Genomic DNA, 13,526 nt, shown 5'->3' on the forward strand with positions numbered 1-13,526 from the left:
GGAACCCTAATTGATCTCCCCGTAGGACTCATGGATTATGAGCTTCCCCCGGTAATGGGGCTCGTTACTGAGCTTCGCAAAAGCCAGCCCGGCCTGCGCATCCTGGTATTTCCGACGGGGACTTATTGTGTGTACCTCGCTGTTGCAGCCACTTTCTATGCCTAAAATAAACATGCATTTAATTACCGACAAGGGCCTACTGGGTCTTCAGAATGCAAAAAGCAGAAAAAGTTGACAAAACTGTAGCTGCTACTAAAGGTGACTGTGAAAGGAAACTTAAAAGACTCTAAATCAACACAATAAATTTTTACAATTAGATTGTAAGGTAAAGTAGGTGATCAGGAGCCATGAAAGCAATGATGCTGTTAATGAAAATAAGGAAATGATGGCCATTTTGAACAATTACTTCTTGTGTCAGTATCTGCAGTAAAGGAAGGGATCAGCATGCTGGAGAGCTCAAGGAGACTAACATGGAAACAGGGACACGGACTCACCAAAATTGACACAGGCAAAAAAATGTGCAATGAAGAAAATAATGATCAAATCACCAGAACCAGGGGCGAAATTCTCCGGTATTGGCGCGATGTCCGCCGACCGGCGCCAAAAACGGCGCAAATCAGTCGGGCATCGCGCCGCCCCAAAGGTGCGGAATCCCCCGCATCTTGGGGGGCTGAGCCCTAACCTTGAGGGGCTAGGCCCGCGCCGGACTGATTTCCGCCACGCCAGCTGGCGGAAGTGCCCCGCCAGCTGGCGCGGAAATGACATTGCCGGGCGGCGCATGCGCGGGAGCGTTAGCGGCCGCTCACGGCATCCCCGCGCATGCACTGTGGAGGAAGTCTCTTCTGTCTCCGCCATGGTGGAGACCGTGGCGAAGGCGGAAGGAAAAGAGTGCCCCCACGGCACAGGCCCGCCCGCGGATCGGTGGGCCCCGATCGCGGGCCAGGCCACCGTGGGGGCACCCCCGGGGCCAGATCGGACCGCACCCCCCCCCAGGACCCCGGAGCCCACCCGCGCCACCTTGTCCCACCGGTAAGGTAGGTGGTTTAATCCACGCCGGCGGGACAGGCATTCTAGCAGCGGGACTTCGGCCCATCTGGGCCGGAGAATCGCGGGGTGGGGGGGTGGGGCCTGCCAACCGGCGCGGCGCGATTCCCGCCCCCGCCGAATCTCCGGTGCCGGAGAATTCGGCAACCGGCGGGGGCGGGATTCACGCCAGCCCCCGGCGATTCTGCGACCCGGCGGGGTGTCGGAGAATCTCGCCCCAAGTTTTTAAAGGGACTAGTTGAGAACATTCCCCAACTATAATTTTCTACAGTTCTCTTGATTCAGAATTCATTGCTTTAGATTGGAAGATTGGATATTATTTCAGAAAGGTGAGTCTTTCATTAAGCATAGTGTGACTGAATGTCCTGGAAAATGTTCAGCTGTTGAGAGAAACAGCATGAATTTGTAAAGGGTAGATCATGATGAACCTGGTTGAATGTTTACGAGGTGACTGATGTAGGGAAATGGGGAATGTCTATGCATGTTATTTACATGGGCATCTTGAAGGCATTTGCTAAAGTCTCTCATAATGCATCAGAAGCAGTTCAGAGAAGGTTTACGAGACTAATACCTGGAATGGGCGGGTTGCCTTATGAGGAAAGGCTGAACAGTCTAGTCTTGTACCCAGTGGAGTTTAGAAGAGTAAGCGGTAACTTGATTGAAACATACAAGATCCTGACAGAGTGGATGTGGGGAGGATGATTCCCCTTGGGAAAGAATGTGGAACGACAGGCCACTGTTTAAAAATAAAGCGTTACTCATTTAAGACAGAGGTGAGGTAAAAAAAAAAAATTCTCTCAAAGGGTTGTGAGACTTTGGAATTCTCGTCCTCAAAAAGTGTTTGAGGCAGAGTCTTTGGATATCTTTAAGGCCGAGGCGGACAAATTCTTGATAAGTGGGGGAGAGGGTATGAAAATTTATTGGGGGAGGCAGGAATGTGAAGTCGAGGTTAAAATTAGATCAGCCATGGTGGCTCGAGGAGCTGAGTGGCTGCGTAATAAACAGGTTAAAGACGAAGCTCGTGGGTTGAAAGCAAATTATTGACCTGGTTATGAAATTGATTGAACATACGAGTGACAGGAGACTGAGAGTAGAGATAATGCAGAGGTATTTAATTGGCAGGCTGGGTTTAGTGGTCTAAGTGTTTGGGTTTGGGTTTCAACTATCTACTTCATTTATTGAAACCCTGGATGATGGACTAGAAAACCATGGATCCAAATTTGATGATGACACAAAGATAGGCCTCCTCGTCAGCATTGTGCATAGTGGAGTAAATGGGCAAAACTGTGGCAAATGGATTTCAATGGAGGTAAATGTGAGATCATCCACTTTAGAATGAAAAGTATAAAACAAGGTACTTTCCAAATGGGTAAAAGCTAGAAATAGGGGAGATCCAAAGATACTTTGATCATTAAAATGTTAAAACCAGGTACAGATTTTGTTTTTTTAATGACTTTTTACAGGATGTGGGCTTTGCTGGCTAGGCCGGCATTTTTTTGCCCATCTCTATTTGCCCTTGAGAAAATGGTGGAGAGCTGGCTTCTTGAACCGCTACAGTCCCTGAGATGGAGGTACACACACTGTGCTGTTGAGGAGAAAGTTCCAGGATTTTGAACCAGTGACAGTGAAGGAACTGCGATATATTTCCAAGTCAGGATGGTGAGTGACTTGGAGGGGAACCTCAGGTGGTGGGGTTCCCAGGTATCTGCTGCTGTTGTCTTTCTGAGGAAGGAGCTGTGCTCCGAAAGCTAGTGATTCAAAGCAATCCTGTTGGACTTTAACCTGCTGCTGTAAGACTTCTTACTGTGCTCACCCCTGTCCAACATCGGCATCTCCACATCATTTCTAGATGGTAGTAGTCGTGCATTTGGAAGGTGCTGCCTAAGGATCCTTGGTGAGTGCCTGCAGTGCATCTTGTAGATAGTACACGTTGCTGCCACTGTGCATTGATGGGTGAATGTTTGTGGAACCTCGTGCCAATCAAGCGGGCTGCCTTGTCCTGGATAGTGTTGAGCTTCTTGAGTGTTGTGTAAGCTGCACTCATCCAGGCAAGCGGGGAGTATTCCATCACACTCCAAAAAGCGAATAGGATGCTGGCCTTTAAATCTACAGAACTAGAATACAAGGGGGTAGAGGTTAAGGCTGCAGCTATGGAGAGACTTGGTTAGACTACAGCTGGGGCCCGTGAGCAGTGCTGTACCACCCATTGGAAATATTCTGGCCTTGGAGGGAGAACAAGGTGGGTTTGCCAGAGTTATACCTGAACACCAAGGGTTAGATTACGTGGAGTGATTACATAAAATGGGGTTGTAGTTCCAAGAATTGCATAGAATCCCTACAGTGCAGAAGGAGGCCATTCAGCCCATCAAGTCTGCACCGACCTTCTGAAAGAGTACTCCACCCAAGCTCGGTTCCCTGCCATATCCCAATAATTTTTTTCGACACTAAAGGGCAATTTAGCATGACCAATCCACCTAACCTACACATCTTTGGACTGTGGAAGGAAACTGGAGCACCTGGAGGAAACCCATGCAGACACGGGGAGAATGTGCAGACTCCACACAGTCACCCAAGGTCGGAATTGAACCCAGGTCCTTTGTGCTCCGAAGCAACCACTGTGCTAACCACTGTGCAACCTAGCCGCCCCCAATTTAGATGGTTAAGGAGTAATTTGATCGAAATTTTTAATAGATTAATGGGAACAGTGAAGTAGATAGAGAGAAACTATTTCCATTGGTTGGGGAGTTTGTGACTGGGATATAGTCAAAAAATTCAGCTGAAACCTTGACCCCTTCCTCTACTGTAAATACTGACACAAAGTAATTATTCAACATTTCCACCATTTCCTTATTTTCATTCACAATATCACTGTTTCAGTATTCATGGCACCTGATCACCATCTTTATCCTAACATAATTGCCTTCTACACAGAAAGGATGATAGAAGTTTGGAACTCTCTTCCACAAACAGCAATTGATGCCAGATAAATTGTTCATTTTAACGTGCATATTGATGGTTACCAAGGTATTAAAAGAGGCACGGTAGCACAGTGGTTAGCATAGTTCCTTCACAGTTGCAGGATCCCAGGGTTGATTCCCAGCTTGGGTCACTGACTGTGCGGAGTCTGCACGTTCTCCCCGTGTCTGCGTGGGTTTCCTCCGAGTGCTCCGGTTTCCTCCCACAGTCCAAAGACTTGCAGGTTAGGTGGATTGGCCATGCTAAATTGCCCTTAGGCTAGGTGGGGTTGCTAGGTTACGGGGATAGAGTGGTGTGGGCTTAAGTGGGGTGCTCCGTCCAAGAGCCGGTGCAGACTCGATGGACCAAGTAGCTTTCTTCTGCACTGTAAAAAATTCTATGATAAAGTGGGAACATGGGGTTAGCAGATCAGCCTTGCCTGCTTTTAGTGACCCAATGGTTGCACCACTGACTCAATTAATTCGCTGACCAGCTGCATAATGGTCCACTGATTTTGTGCAATATTGTTAAGTTACTTGCCTTACTTTGCTGGTGGAATTGAAATACCAGAATAAGTGAAGCTTTACCAGTGTTCTACATGAGTCAGGTTTAATACACCATGGAGCTTTTTTCATAACATTTTCAAAGTTCTCTCTGTTTAAAAACCAAAGGCATAACCGAAGAAACGATCCTCACAGATGTGATATTGTGATATCCCTTTAGACTGATACTCTCTCTCACAGTCCAGCCTCTCTGCGGTGGTCAGCTTCTGGATTCAATCATTCCAGTCTTGGGCCTCAATCCCCAACACAATCCCTCCCTCCTCTGGATTGTAGTTTGAGTCATCAGTGCACTCCCTTCCTGCTTCACATGATGATGCCTTCTCAGTATATTCCCTCCCAGCTCCAGTTTAGGACCTCAATCACCAGCACACTCCCTCCTGGCTCCACATTCGGACCTCAATCCCCAAGACATTCCCTCCCTTAGTGCCTCAACCCTCAGCACACTACTTCCCTAAACCAGTTTAGGATCTCTATCGTCAGCACACTCCCCCTCCCTGTTCCATTTTATGACCTCAATCCACAGTGCTCTCCTTCCAGTTTTGGGATTCACTGCTTTTACCCTGCATCAGGTCTGGTCAATAGTCCTGTTGTGATCATTAGACGCTGGACCCCATTGCAGTCTCTTTCTGACTGAGCATTAGATCCAGCAGACTCCAAATGAGGCCAACGGCTCCCTTGCTTCTCTCAGCTGCATGTGCTGCAGAAGCTGGAGCAGAGCCTGGGCTGCAGTTCTGCATCTGTTGCTGCATTAGCAAGGAATCATCTGGCCAGAGATGCATGGGAAAATCACTGGCACCTGCACTGGTCCCCGAACACGCATGCCAAACCCAGTATTCTCAGGTCCCTTCCAGAGCAGGGCACAATCCCGGGTTTCTCTTGTGCTCATCCACCATGCTGAACACAATAAGCCTGATTTGAGGTAGGGATGTACGCCACGTGAGGAGGCAGAGTTGATTCAGCTCTGGCTTCCTCAGCACAGGAATGTTACTGCGACATCTTACCATTTGTTAATGAGCACTGGCAGTCTTGTAGCACAGTGGTTAGAGTCCCTGCCTCTGAACCAGAAACCCCAGGCTCAAGGTCCTCCTCAGGACCTGCTGGCCAAGGAAGGTGCGTTTATAACATGGCCGAAAAGGAGTATCAATTCGTAAATCCTTCCGACATATGCCAATGGCAGGCGGCAAGAGTGGGAAAAATTCCTGGGCGGCCAAGTAATGGAAAACAAAATGGAGCCTCTATCATCACTATCCATAGCTCCAGACTACAACTTGCATGGAAAAGTCTGTGTTGCTGGAGCAACTCAGATTCCTTGTGTGGTTGGGAGGGGAGGGAGGGTCAGTAGGCTCAGTTGTTTGGACAGCCGGTGTGGGACAGAGTGGTGCCAGCAGCATGGAGTTCGATCCCCGTTCTGCCTGCAGATTCGGGACCTGCCTCCTTGCCCCCACCGCGAGGGAGACTGTGACGCTGTGGGTCCAATCTGCCTTTGGGCAGAGAACTGTAGAAGAAGAGTGAGCACTGTGTGGAAAGACTTGGTTGTCACCTTGCTACACAATCTAGGTTAAGATTGTAAAAGATGCAATTAGGAACAGCATCTGCGAAACAAGATGGGGATGGGTCGGGAAGAGGAAAGAAGAAAGGATAGTTGTCAGAGTGAGACTGAAAACCTATTTTTAAAAGAATTTAGAGTACCCAATTATTTTTTTCCAACTCAGGGGCAACTTAGCATGGCCAATCCACCTATCCTGCGCATTCTCTTAGGTTGTGGGGACGAGACCCACGCAGACAAAGGGAGAATGTGCAAACTCCACACGGACAGTGACCCGGGGCCGGGATTGAACCCAGGTCCACAGCTAACTGTTGCGTCACCATGCCACCCGAGACAGAATAACTAGAGCTAGTGTGGTACCAAGTGGAAGTATGTGAGTGAAAAGATAGAAATAAATGTTGGAAGGGAAGAAAAGGGATGGGAGGGAGGGAGAAAGATAACGAGGGGGAGGGGGAGTAGGGATGAAACGTAGAAAGATTTGTATTTATACAGTGCAGTTCAAAAAGTAAATGATCATCTGTGACATCAACAGTAGTGAGTTGCATGACCTGTTTGTCTATTGTGTTGGTATTGGTTAAAGGAAAAATACTGGGAGAACTCCCTTGTTTTTCTTTGAATTGTGCTGTGGGATCTTTTACATCTACCTGAGAGGGCAAGCGGGGTCTTGGTTTAACATCTTATCTGTAAATTAGTACGTCTAACAGTGCAGCATGCCCTCAGTACTGCACTGGAGTGTCAGCCTAGATTGTGTGCTGATGTCTAAAAGTACAAATAAAAATTGGTTACATTTACTTCAAATTGTGGAAAAGGAACTTTACATGAACAAATTCATGTTTTTTGTAATAATAATATTATTCAGTGAGGTGTAAAGCTACCGATTCCCCTGCCCTGCTGAGGTTTAGGCTGAGGCTTGCGAGCCCCCAAGACTGTGTGCTGTCCATCCCTTGCTGCGCACTGGCGCTGGCCTCAACCTTATTGGCTGTCATGGTCTTGGAGGGAAACAAACCTGCTGCCTCGAGAGGAGGAGAGGGAGATTGGCAGCCCTGCCCATGGCAAGAGCAGATCAGTGGGTCAAAGAAGCTGATGTCACAGGGCGGCATGGTGGTGCAGCGGTTAGCACTGCTGCTTCACGGCGCCGAGAACCCGGGTTCGATTCCGGCCCCGGGTCACTGTCCGTGTGGAGTTTGCACATTCTTCCCCTGTTTGCCTGTGTTTCACCCCCACAACCCAAAGGATGTGCAGGTTAGGTGGATTGGTCCCGCTAAATTGCCGCTGATTTGGAAGAAAAATAATTGGGTACTCTAAATTTATTTTTAAAAACTGATGTCACTAATATGGGTCAGATAAACTGGGAAACGACAGCCGTGTGGATTGGCCGGCTAGCTACACTTGGATTAGTCAAGCACCTCTATTCTAAACAGAAGACCCTTACGGCAGGCTGGACTGTAGAGAATGCCTCAGCATCATTCAGGTGAAAAACAGGTCAGGCCTCCAGAGAAAGCCAGCAATCAGAGTCTAGAGAGGATAGTCACCGCTCTCTTACCCTCCTGTTGCTACTTCCATGGAGACAATGCTAGGAATGAGCAGCGTCCATTCACATCAGGGCAAGTGAGACAGAAGATCCAGATCGGAATTGCATTAGTGTAAAGCCTTACCCCCTGGCAGAAGGAGAACTAGGGCGCTGTGCAAAGTAATGAGATTTAAATCCTTCTGGCCACTCTCCTATTTCTCGAAAGAAACAGGGAATACCAATTTTAATCCAACTCGATCAACATTGGAATCAGAACATTTGGGATCCTTCCAAATTCAGATTAATCAGAATTTCTGATTGGCTTCACTGCTCATACCCACAGAGTATTACAACGTTTAACTTTAGTATGAGCAATTCCAAAAAAGGAATTTAATACACTCTTACCTTCCAACCAACCGGAACCACGGGAAGCGATCGTAAAATGGATCCCCGCCCGTCATGACGTTGTCACAGTCATCAACCACACTGGAAGGCACTTCAGCGGCACGGTCGTACATTTCCCGCATCAGGTCCAGTCGCTGCCTGCAGGAGGAAGGAATCCAACACAGCAGTCACAACGACATCCTCATAGCTGCCGGGCACCAGGAGGTGAGGTACCGTTCAGGTGACAGCACCAAACGCAGCTTCACAGAATTTGCATCCCGGACCGCTGGTAATTTAACCTGAGGGGCAGCACGCCTCAAGCAAGGCATTCACGAATAACCTCAGCCTGTACGGGAATTGAACCTGCACTATTGCCATTGCTCCGCATCACAAATCATATGTCCAGCCACGTGAGCTAACCGACCCCATAAGAACTAGGACCAAGAAGTAAAGAGGGATAAAGAATGGCAGGTGGATTTTAATGTTAGGCAATGTGGCAGCAACAAAGCAAACATGCTTGATGAACGGGCACTATTGTGCATGGACAGCTGGATTATAGGATAGGGCACATCCTAAATATTAAACATTTCTTTGTCAGTGGTGCCTCTGAGCACTAATTGGTATATGTGAGCAGTATTAATCATTATGCAGACAACGAATGAGTTGAAAGGCAATTTATTGTCAAAGAGAGGCCAAGATAGTCAATTAGATTTTAATGCGGATAATTGTCAGGCAGCTGTTAGAGTAAAAGTAAATTTGTGGATGTGATGAAGTCGGCCAAGTAGATTGTGTGGGATACGCTGCTGCCTTAAATAAGAAATGGCACTAAGGTTCAGGAAGTGATTTGGATTACCGAATGGGTGCTGACCTTGCTCTGCCCAGTATGGAAGGAAATCCTCATTTCCCAGGTGTTAACAGATGTTCTTTGCTCAGCCTAAGGATTTACAGGCTGTAAAAAAAAGGGGGGCAAATTTGGGCCTGATCTGCTATTGTACCCATCAAAATGAGGTTGATGGGAACATCCATGACCTCAATTTATGCTGACTTCATCCAGGGCGCATCCATTTCCAGCAGGTTCCCAAGAGGTTGCTCATGAGATTTGTGCTTGAAAGCCCCTCCGATCTTGGGCCTGTCGATGGTCGATCTGTCTGGAATTGAGAAAAGGTCAGCCATGATGAAATAGGAGGATGGAATAGGCTCAAGGGACTGAATGACCTTCTGTTCCCAAGTAGATCTTTTATTTCATTTGAAACGAACTAATCTCCAAGTAGCTGTTTTTCAAGCAGAGCTCTGTGATGAATTTTGAAGCAGGTAACCTTAACTCATAGAATTTCTTGATGGGACCACATTTTAAACCTTGGAAGTAAGGAGTTTTCATAGGATGAGCCTTACTAGCTACGAGTGTAAATAATAATATAGATCTTATCCATAACCACAATGCATTGATCCTACCCCTTGATCCATATTCCCATCTGCTCAGAAAGTGCAATCTCATTTAATTTCTGGATTATGCTGCTATGTACATGCACAGATATATGTAGAACATGCTCGTCCAAAAAATTGATAGATGTCTCCCAAATGGAGAATTTCGCCCCTTGTTTCCAGTAGTCGATGTTAAACACACCCGGAAACCATTTCAGATGGTATTTCATGGTGGCAGCCATAAACCTGCTGAATAGCAAGGATCCCGATGAAACCAACTATGGCGGGAAAGTGAAAGCTGTTGAATATGAAGCCGACAGGGAAGAACTGTGCCAGAGAATCAGAGGGAAATGCACCAACATAGTCCCAAGACTCAAAGTAACTGACCATCATGGAAAGAGTTCTAACCATACCTAAATCCTTTCACCAAGTGAAAGGCCTTGACCAAATATGTTGTGTTTGGTCTTCTATGTCTTGCAAAGGAATCCACCAAATACCTGGACTTGTCCAAACCAAGATCTTTATTAAATCACGCATGGTAAGATAGCATCTGTTACAGAGCAAATTATCATGGAGTTTCGTTGTACTCCTCTAGAACTACACCTAGAATGACTGTTCAGCTATATGTCTTACTACCATCTCCTACAACCATCTGGTGATGGCCGGATGTGTCTCCACTTATATGGCAGTCCCTGGTCACATGACCACAGTCTTGAGACCGCATAGTATGTCTGCACCGCCACCTACTGGTTGGAGGTCACACACCATCCATTTACAATTTTGTTTACAGGCATATCACCACATCCCCCTTCCTCACAAAACATTAAGATTTGTTTACAAGAAAAATTGATCTTTTAACTTTATACGATCATGATATTTGTCGAACAAAGTGACTGAGTTTTACTAGGATGCCCATAACATGATATGCCTGGCCAGTGTCCATCTCTTTTTGCACAGATCATTGTGCCTCTCTCACGGGATCACCGTCTGTGATCATTCGAGCTGTTGCCAGCCTCATCGAAGACCGGTTTATTTGCCGGCCGCTTGTTAATTTTCCTCTTTGCTATGTGCCTTTGAAAGGCCTGTGTCCTTGACTGCCACACTTGTGTCACCAGCCTCTTTGTTTTGTGCTTCCTGGCATGACTGTGTTTGCTGCTTCTCGCTGTTAACGTTGCTGGTTTGCTAGTGGGATGAGCTAGCTCTCCCATTCTTCTCCTCTTTCTCCTCTTTATTTTGAAAACATGATAATGTAGTTTCTTGTTCTTCTTGCTTTTGTGTTTTGGCTTAGCAGCCTCTGATGTGGTGCTGGTTTTTACCACGTGCTCAGAGGTCTGCAGAGCTTCAGGTGGACCCTGAGGGGCCGTCACGTCATCTTTGAGTAATGTGACCACGCCCACTTCTGTGGGGAGCGCCTTGGATTCTGGTGCCTGAGTGAAGGTTGGAACTGGGGCTTCAGGTGCTGCCCCATCTTGGCTTGCTGGAGCACCTCTCACTTGCTCTTTATCACTTGGGATTATGATGCTCTCTGGTCGTGATCATCTTGGCCAAATTCAAAAATGCACGAGTGATCTGTGGAGCTGCATATTGAGATTGTCATCAGCTCTTACTCTAGGTCAGTCTCGGAGGTGCCTACAACTGCAACATCCAAGTTGCTATCATTGAAGTCGTCATCAATGTCTCCCCATTCATTGTCGGTGTTGTCGATGGTTTGGGGATGAATTACAGGAACCGTTTCAAAGACCTGGAACGAGTCATCACGTATCTCTGAGTCCAGTTTCTCCAATATTGGACTGATTCCTTCTGTTTCTGGTTCGGTCAGTGGCTGATCCTCCGTCGTATCAGCAGCTTCAATTTTTAAGTGCGCCATCTCCAATCTCCCTCTCTTCTCAGTGTCCAGCGTGGTCTGGACATCCCCCGTGACCATCTTATCTTTCCTTCAGACTGCTGAAGTAGTGCTTCTGGAGTCTTATCATTAAGCCCGTCTGTGCTGCTGGAAAAGTTCATACTGGTCTTCATCTGTCTCACCTTCCATACCATCACTTTCTGCATCATCGTCAAAATCTTCTAGCATATATTCGTAGTAGTCGGCATCGGATTCAGCATCATCTGCAATGATCTCTCCTGTAAAATATAACATTGCATACGGAATTATGTGTTCACGCAGTAGGGCGGCAAATTCAAAGTCAACCTTGAGTTTGGCCGTCGAACGTTGGTTTAACATTCCACTCTGTGGAACTTCAGTGGGACTGAAAAAGTTAAAGAATGATTCATTTGGTACAGTTTTTGTGCTGTTCTGGGAGTGCTTCAACATTTGCACTTCAGTTTCGTTGGAACTGTTCTCATCGTTACATTTTTGCCCTCCCTCCAGTCGATTTTGCAGCCTGTGCACCCCAGGATTTTGGGTTCAGCACAGAATGAATTAAACGGCCGTGAATCTATCTGATATACTTTCGTGATCACCTCATTTGTGAAATACACATTGGGCTCGAACTTAAACTCCAGAGTGAAGCTCCACGGCTTATCATCCTCTGTCCATTTAACATTCACATCTTGCAGATGCTTTAATACGGGCTCGTCGTGCTCCTGTATCATGCCACTGAGCACATGCACGTTCTTGAAGACTGTTAACTAGAATTGCAGAATGCTCGCTGGCTGTTCCGTCTCCTGATTTGTCGTCCTCCACCTGGATTTCTTCTGAATCCTCTAAAACCGTGCACATTGTAACATCTTGTAGGGATCTGGAGTATTCAGGTGGCCACCCGTCATCTGGGACACACAGTCGCTCGACTGATTTCAGGGATTCACATGAATCTGCACCTATGATGGAGTCACCGTCCATGTCTACAATATGAAACAGTAACGTGTACCTCATGACTGCCACGGAGAGTTCAAGTTTGCATGCACCAAAGGTCTCCATTGTTCTTGTTCCCACCGGCAGCCTGGCCGATCAGCGACTTTCCGCTGCACGTTCAGCTTTTGCAAAGCAGACCGACTCACAAGGATTTAGGGTCGAAGTCCTGTCGTAATATTGTTCAATACCACCATCGATTTCAATCTAAATTTAAAGGGTTCCGGAGAGTTCTTACTAGTTTCAGTCTTCCTTAAGATTTTGTTTTCATCATTTTTGTTCGGACTCTTCCGGTCCCTCACCACGATGCGATCGATGAAAAACTGTTCTTCAGTATTTATCTCATCAACTGCATCCGCCACTCGTGCATGGTCCATTGTAGGATGCTGTGGTGATACACCACTGTACTTCCCTAGCATTGTACATAGTTATATAATAGTTGTGTGTAACGTGGCCCTGTAATCCTGTGTATGGTACTGTGTATTGTACTGTAGCTCTGTAGAGGTTCGGTCACCTGTATGTAACCTGACCTGGCCACGGAGAGCTCCGCCTTAGCCACTACCCCGGGAGTTAAGTATAAGACCCAACTTCTGAGACCGGACCCATTTTGTCTGGGGTCGTCTGTGTCGGGTAAGCTTCCTATGTAGTGTATTAAAGCCTTAGTTAAAGTCTCACATGTCTTTGGGGTTCTTGACGCTTAGTGCATCAGATGCGCAAAACATTGTTTTGCAAAATGCCCAATACAGCTGCACCTGGAACAGATTTTTCCAAAGGCCGGACATTGCCATAGGGCATGTCCAGTGCCACATCTTTTGGCACAAGGTGGCGGCAGCGGCTCCTGTCGTCCGCTTAAAATGGCTGCCCGCATTGAGACCACGTTTCTTCATGACGTGGTTCATAGCACTAATGGCGTTGGCTTCTTCTTCCGAGTTGGCGCCAAACTTTTTTGAGCAGAGTGTGCCTATTCTCTGAGCAGCTATCTCGCTCGGCTGACAAATCTTTACTGCCTGTTCCAGCACCAAACCTTTCCCGGAGCCTATCACTAGCTACACCAAAGACAATTTGGTCAGGGATTAGCGAAGATTTCAGGCTCCTGAAGTTGCATGACTGGGCCTTTAACCTCAAGTCTGTGACAAAATTGTCAAATGATTCACCAGGTTTTTGGGTACGCATACGCAACATGTATCGCTCAAATGTGTCATTCTTTTCCAGGGAACAATATTTATCAAAGTGCCTCATGACTTCATCATAATT

At 46.9% G+C, this 13,526-nt stretch overlaps 1 protein-coding gene across 32 annotated transcripts in view; it reads right to left on the minus strand.

Moving 5' to 3' along the window:
* kif1aa (kinesin family member 1Aa) overlaps positions 1-13,526 on the minus strand; it is a 511,250-nt gene that overhangs the window by 209,248 nt on the left and 288,476 nt on the right. For all 32 annotated transcript variants that reach the window (XM_072474808.1, XM_072474806.1, XM_072474807.1 and 29 more), the window contains one exon: positions 8,024-8,161. In XM_072474808.1, coding sequence (XP_072330909.1) covers positions 8,024-8,161 — 138 coding nt within the window. The remainder of the gene's footprint in view (positions 1-8,023; positions 8,162-13,526) is intronic.

The sequence above is a fragment of the Scyliorhinus torazame genome, chromosome 14, assembly GCF_047496885.1.
Source record: "Scyliorhinus torazame isolate Kashiwa2021f chromosome 14, sScyTor2.1, whole genome shotgun sequence".
Classification (NCBI taxonomy): Eukaryota; Metazoa; Chordata; class Chondrichthyes; order Carcharhiniformes; family Scyliorhinidae; genus Scyliorhinus; species Scyliorhinus torazame.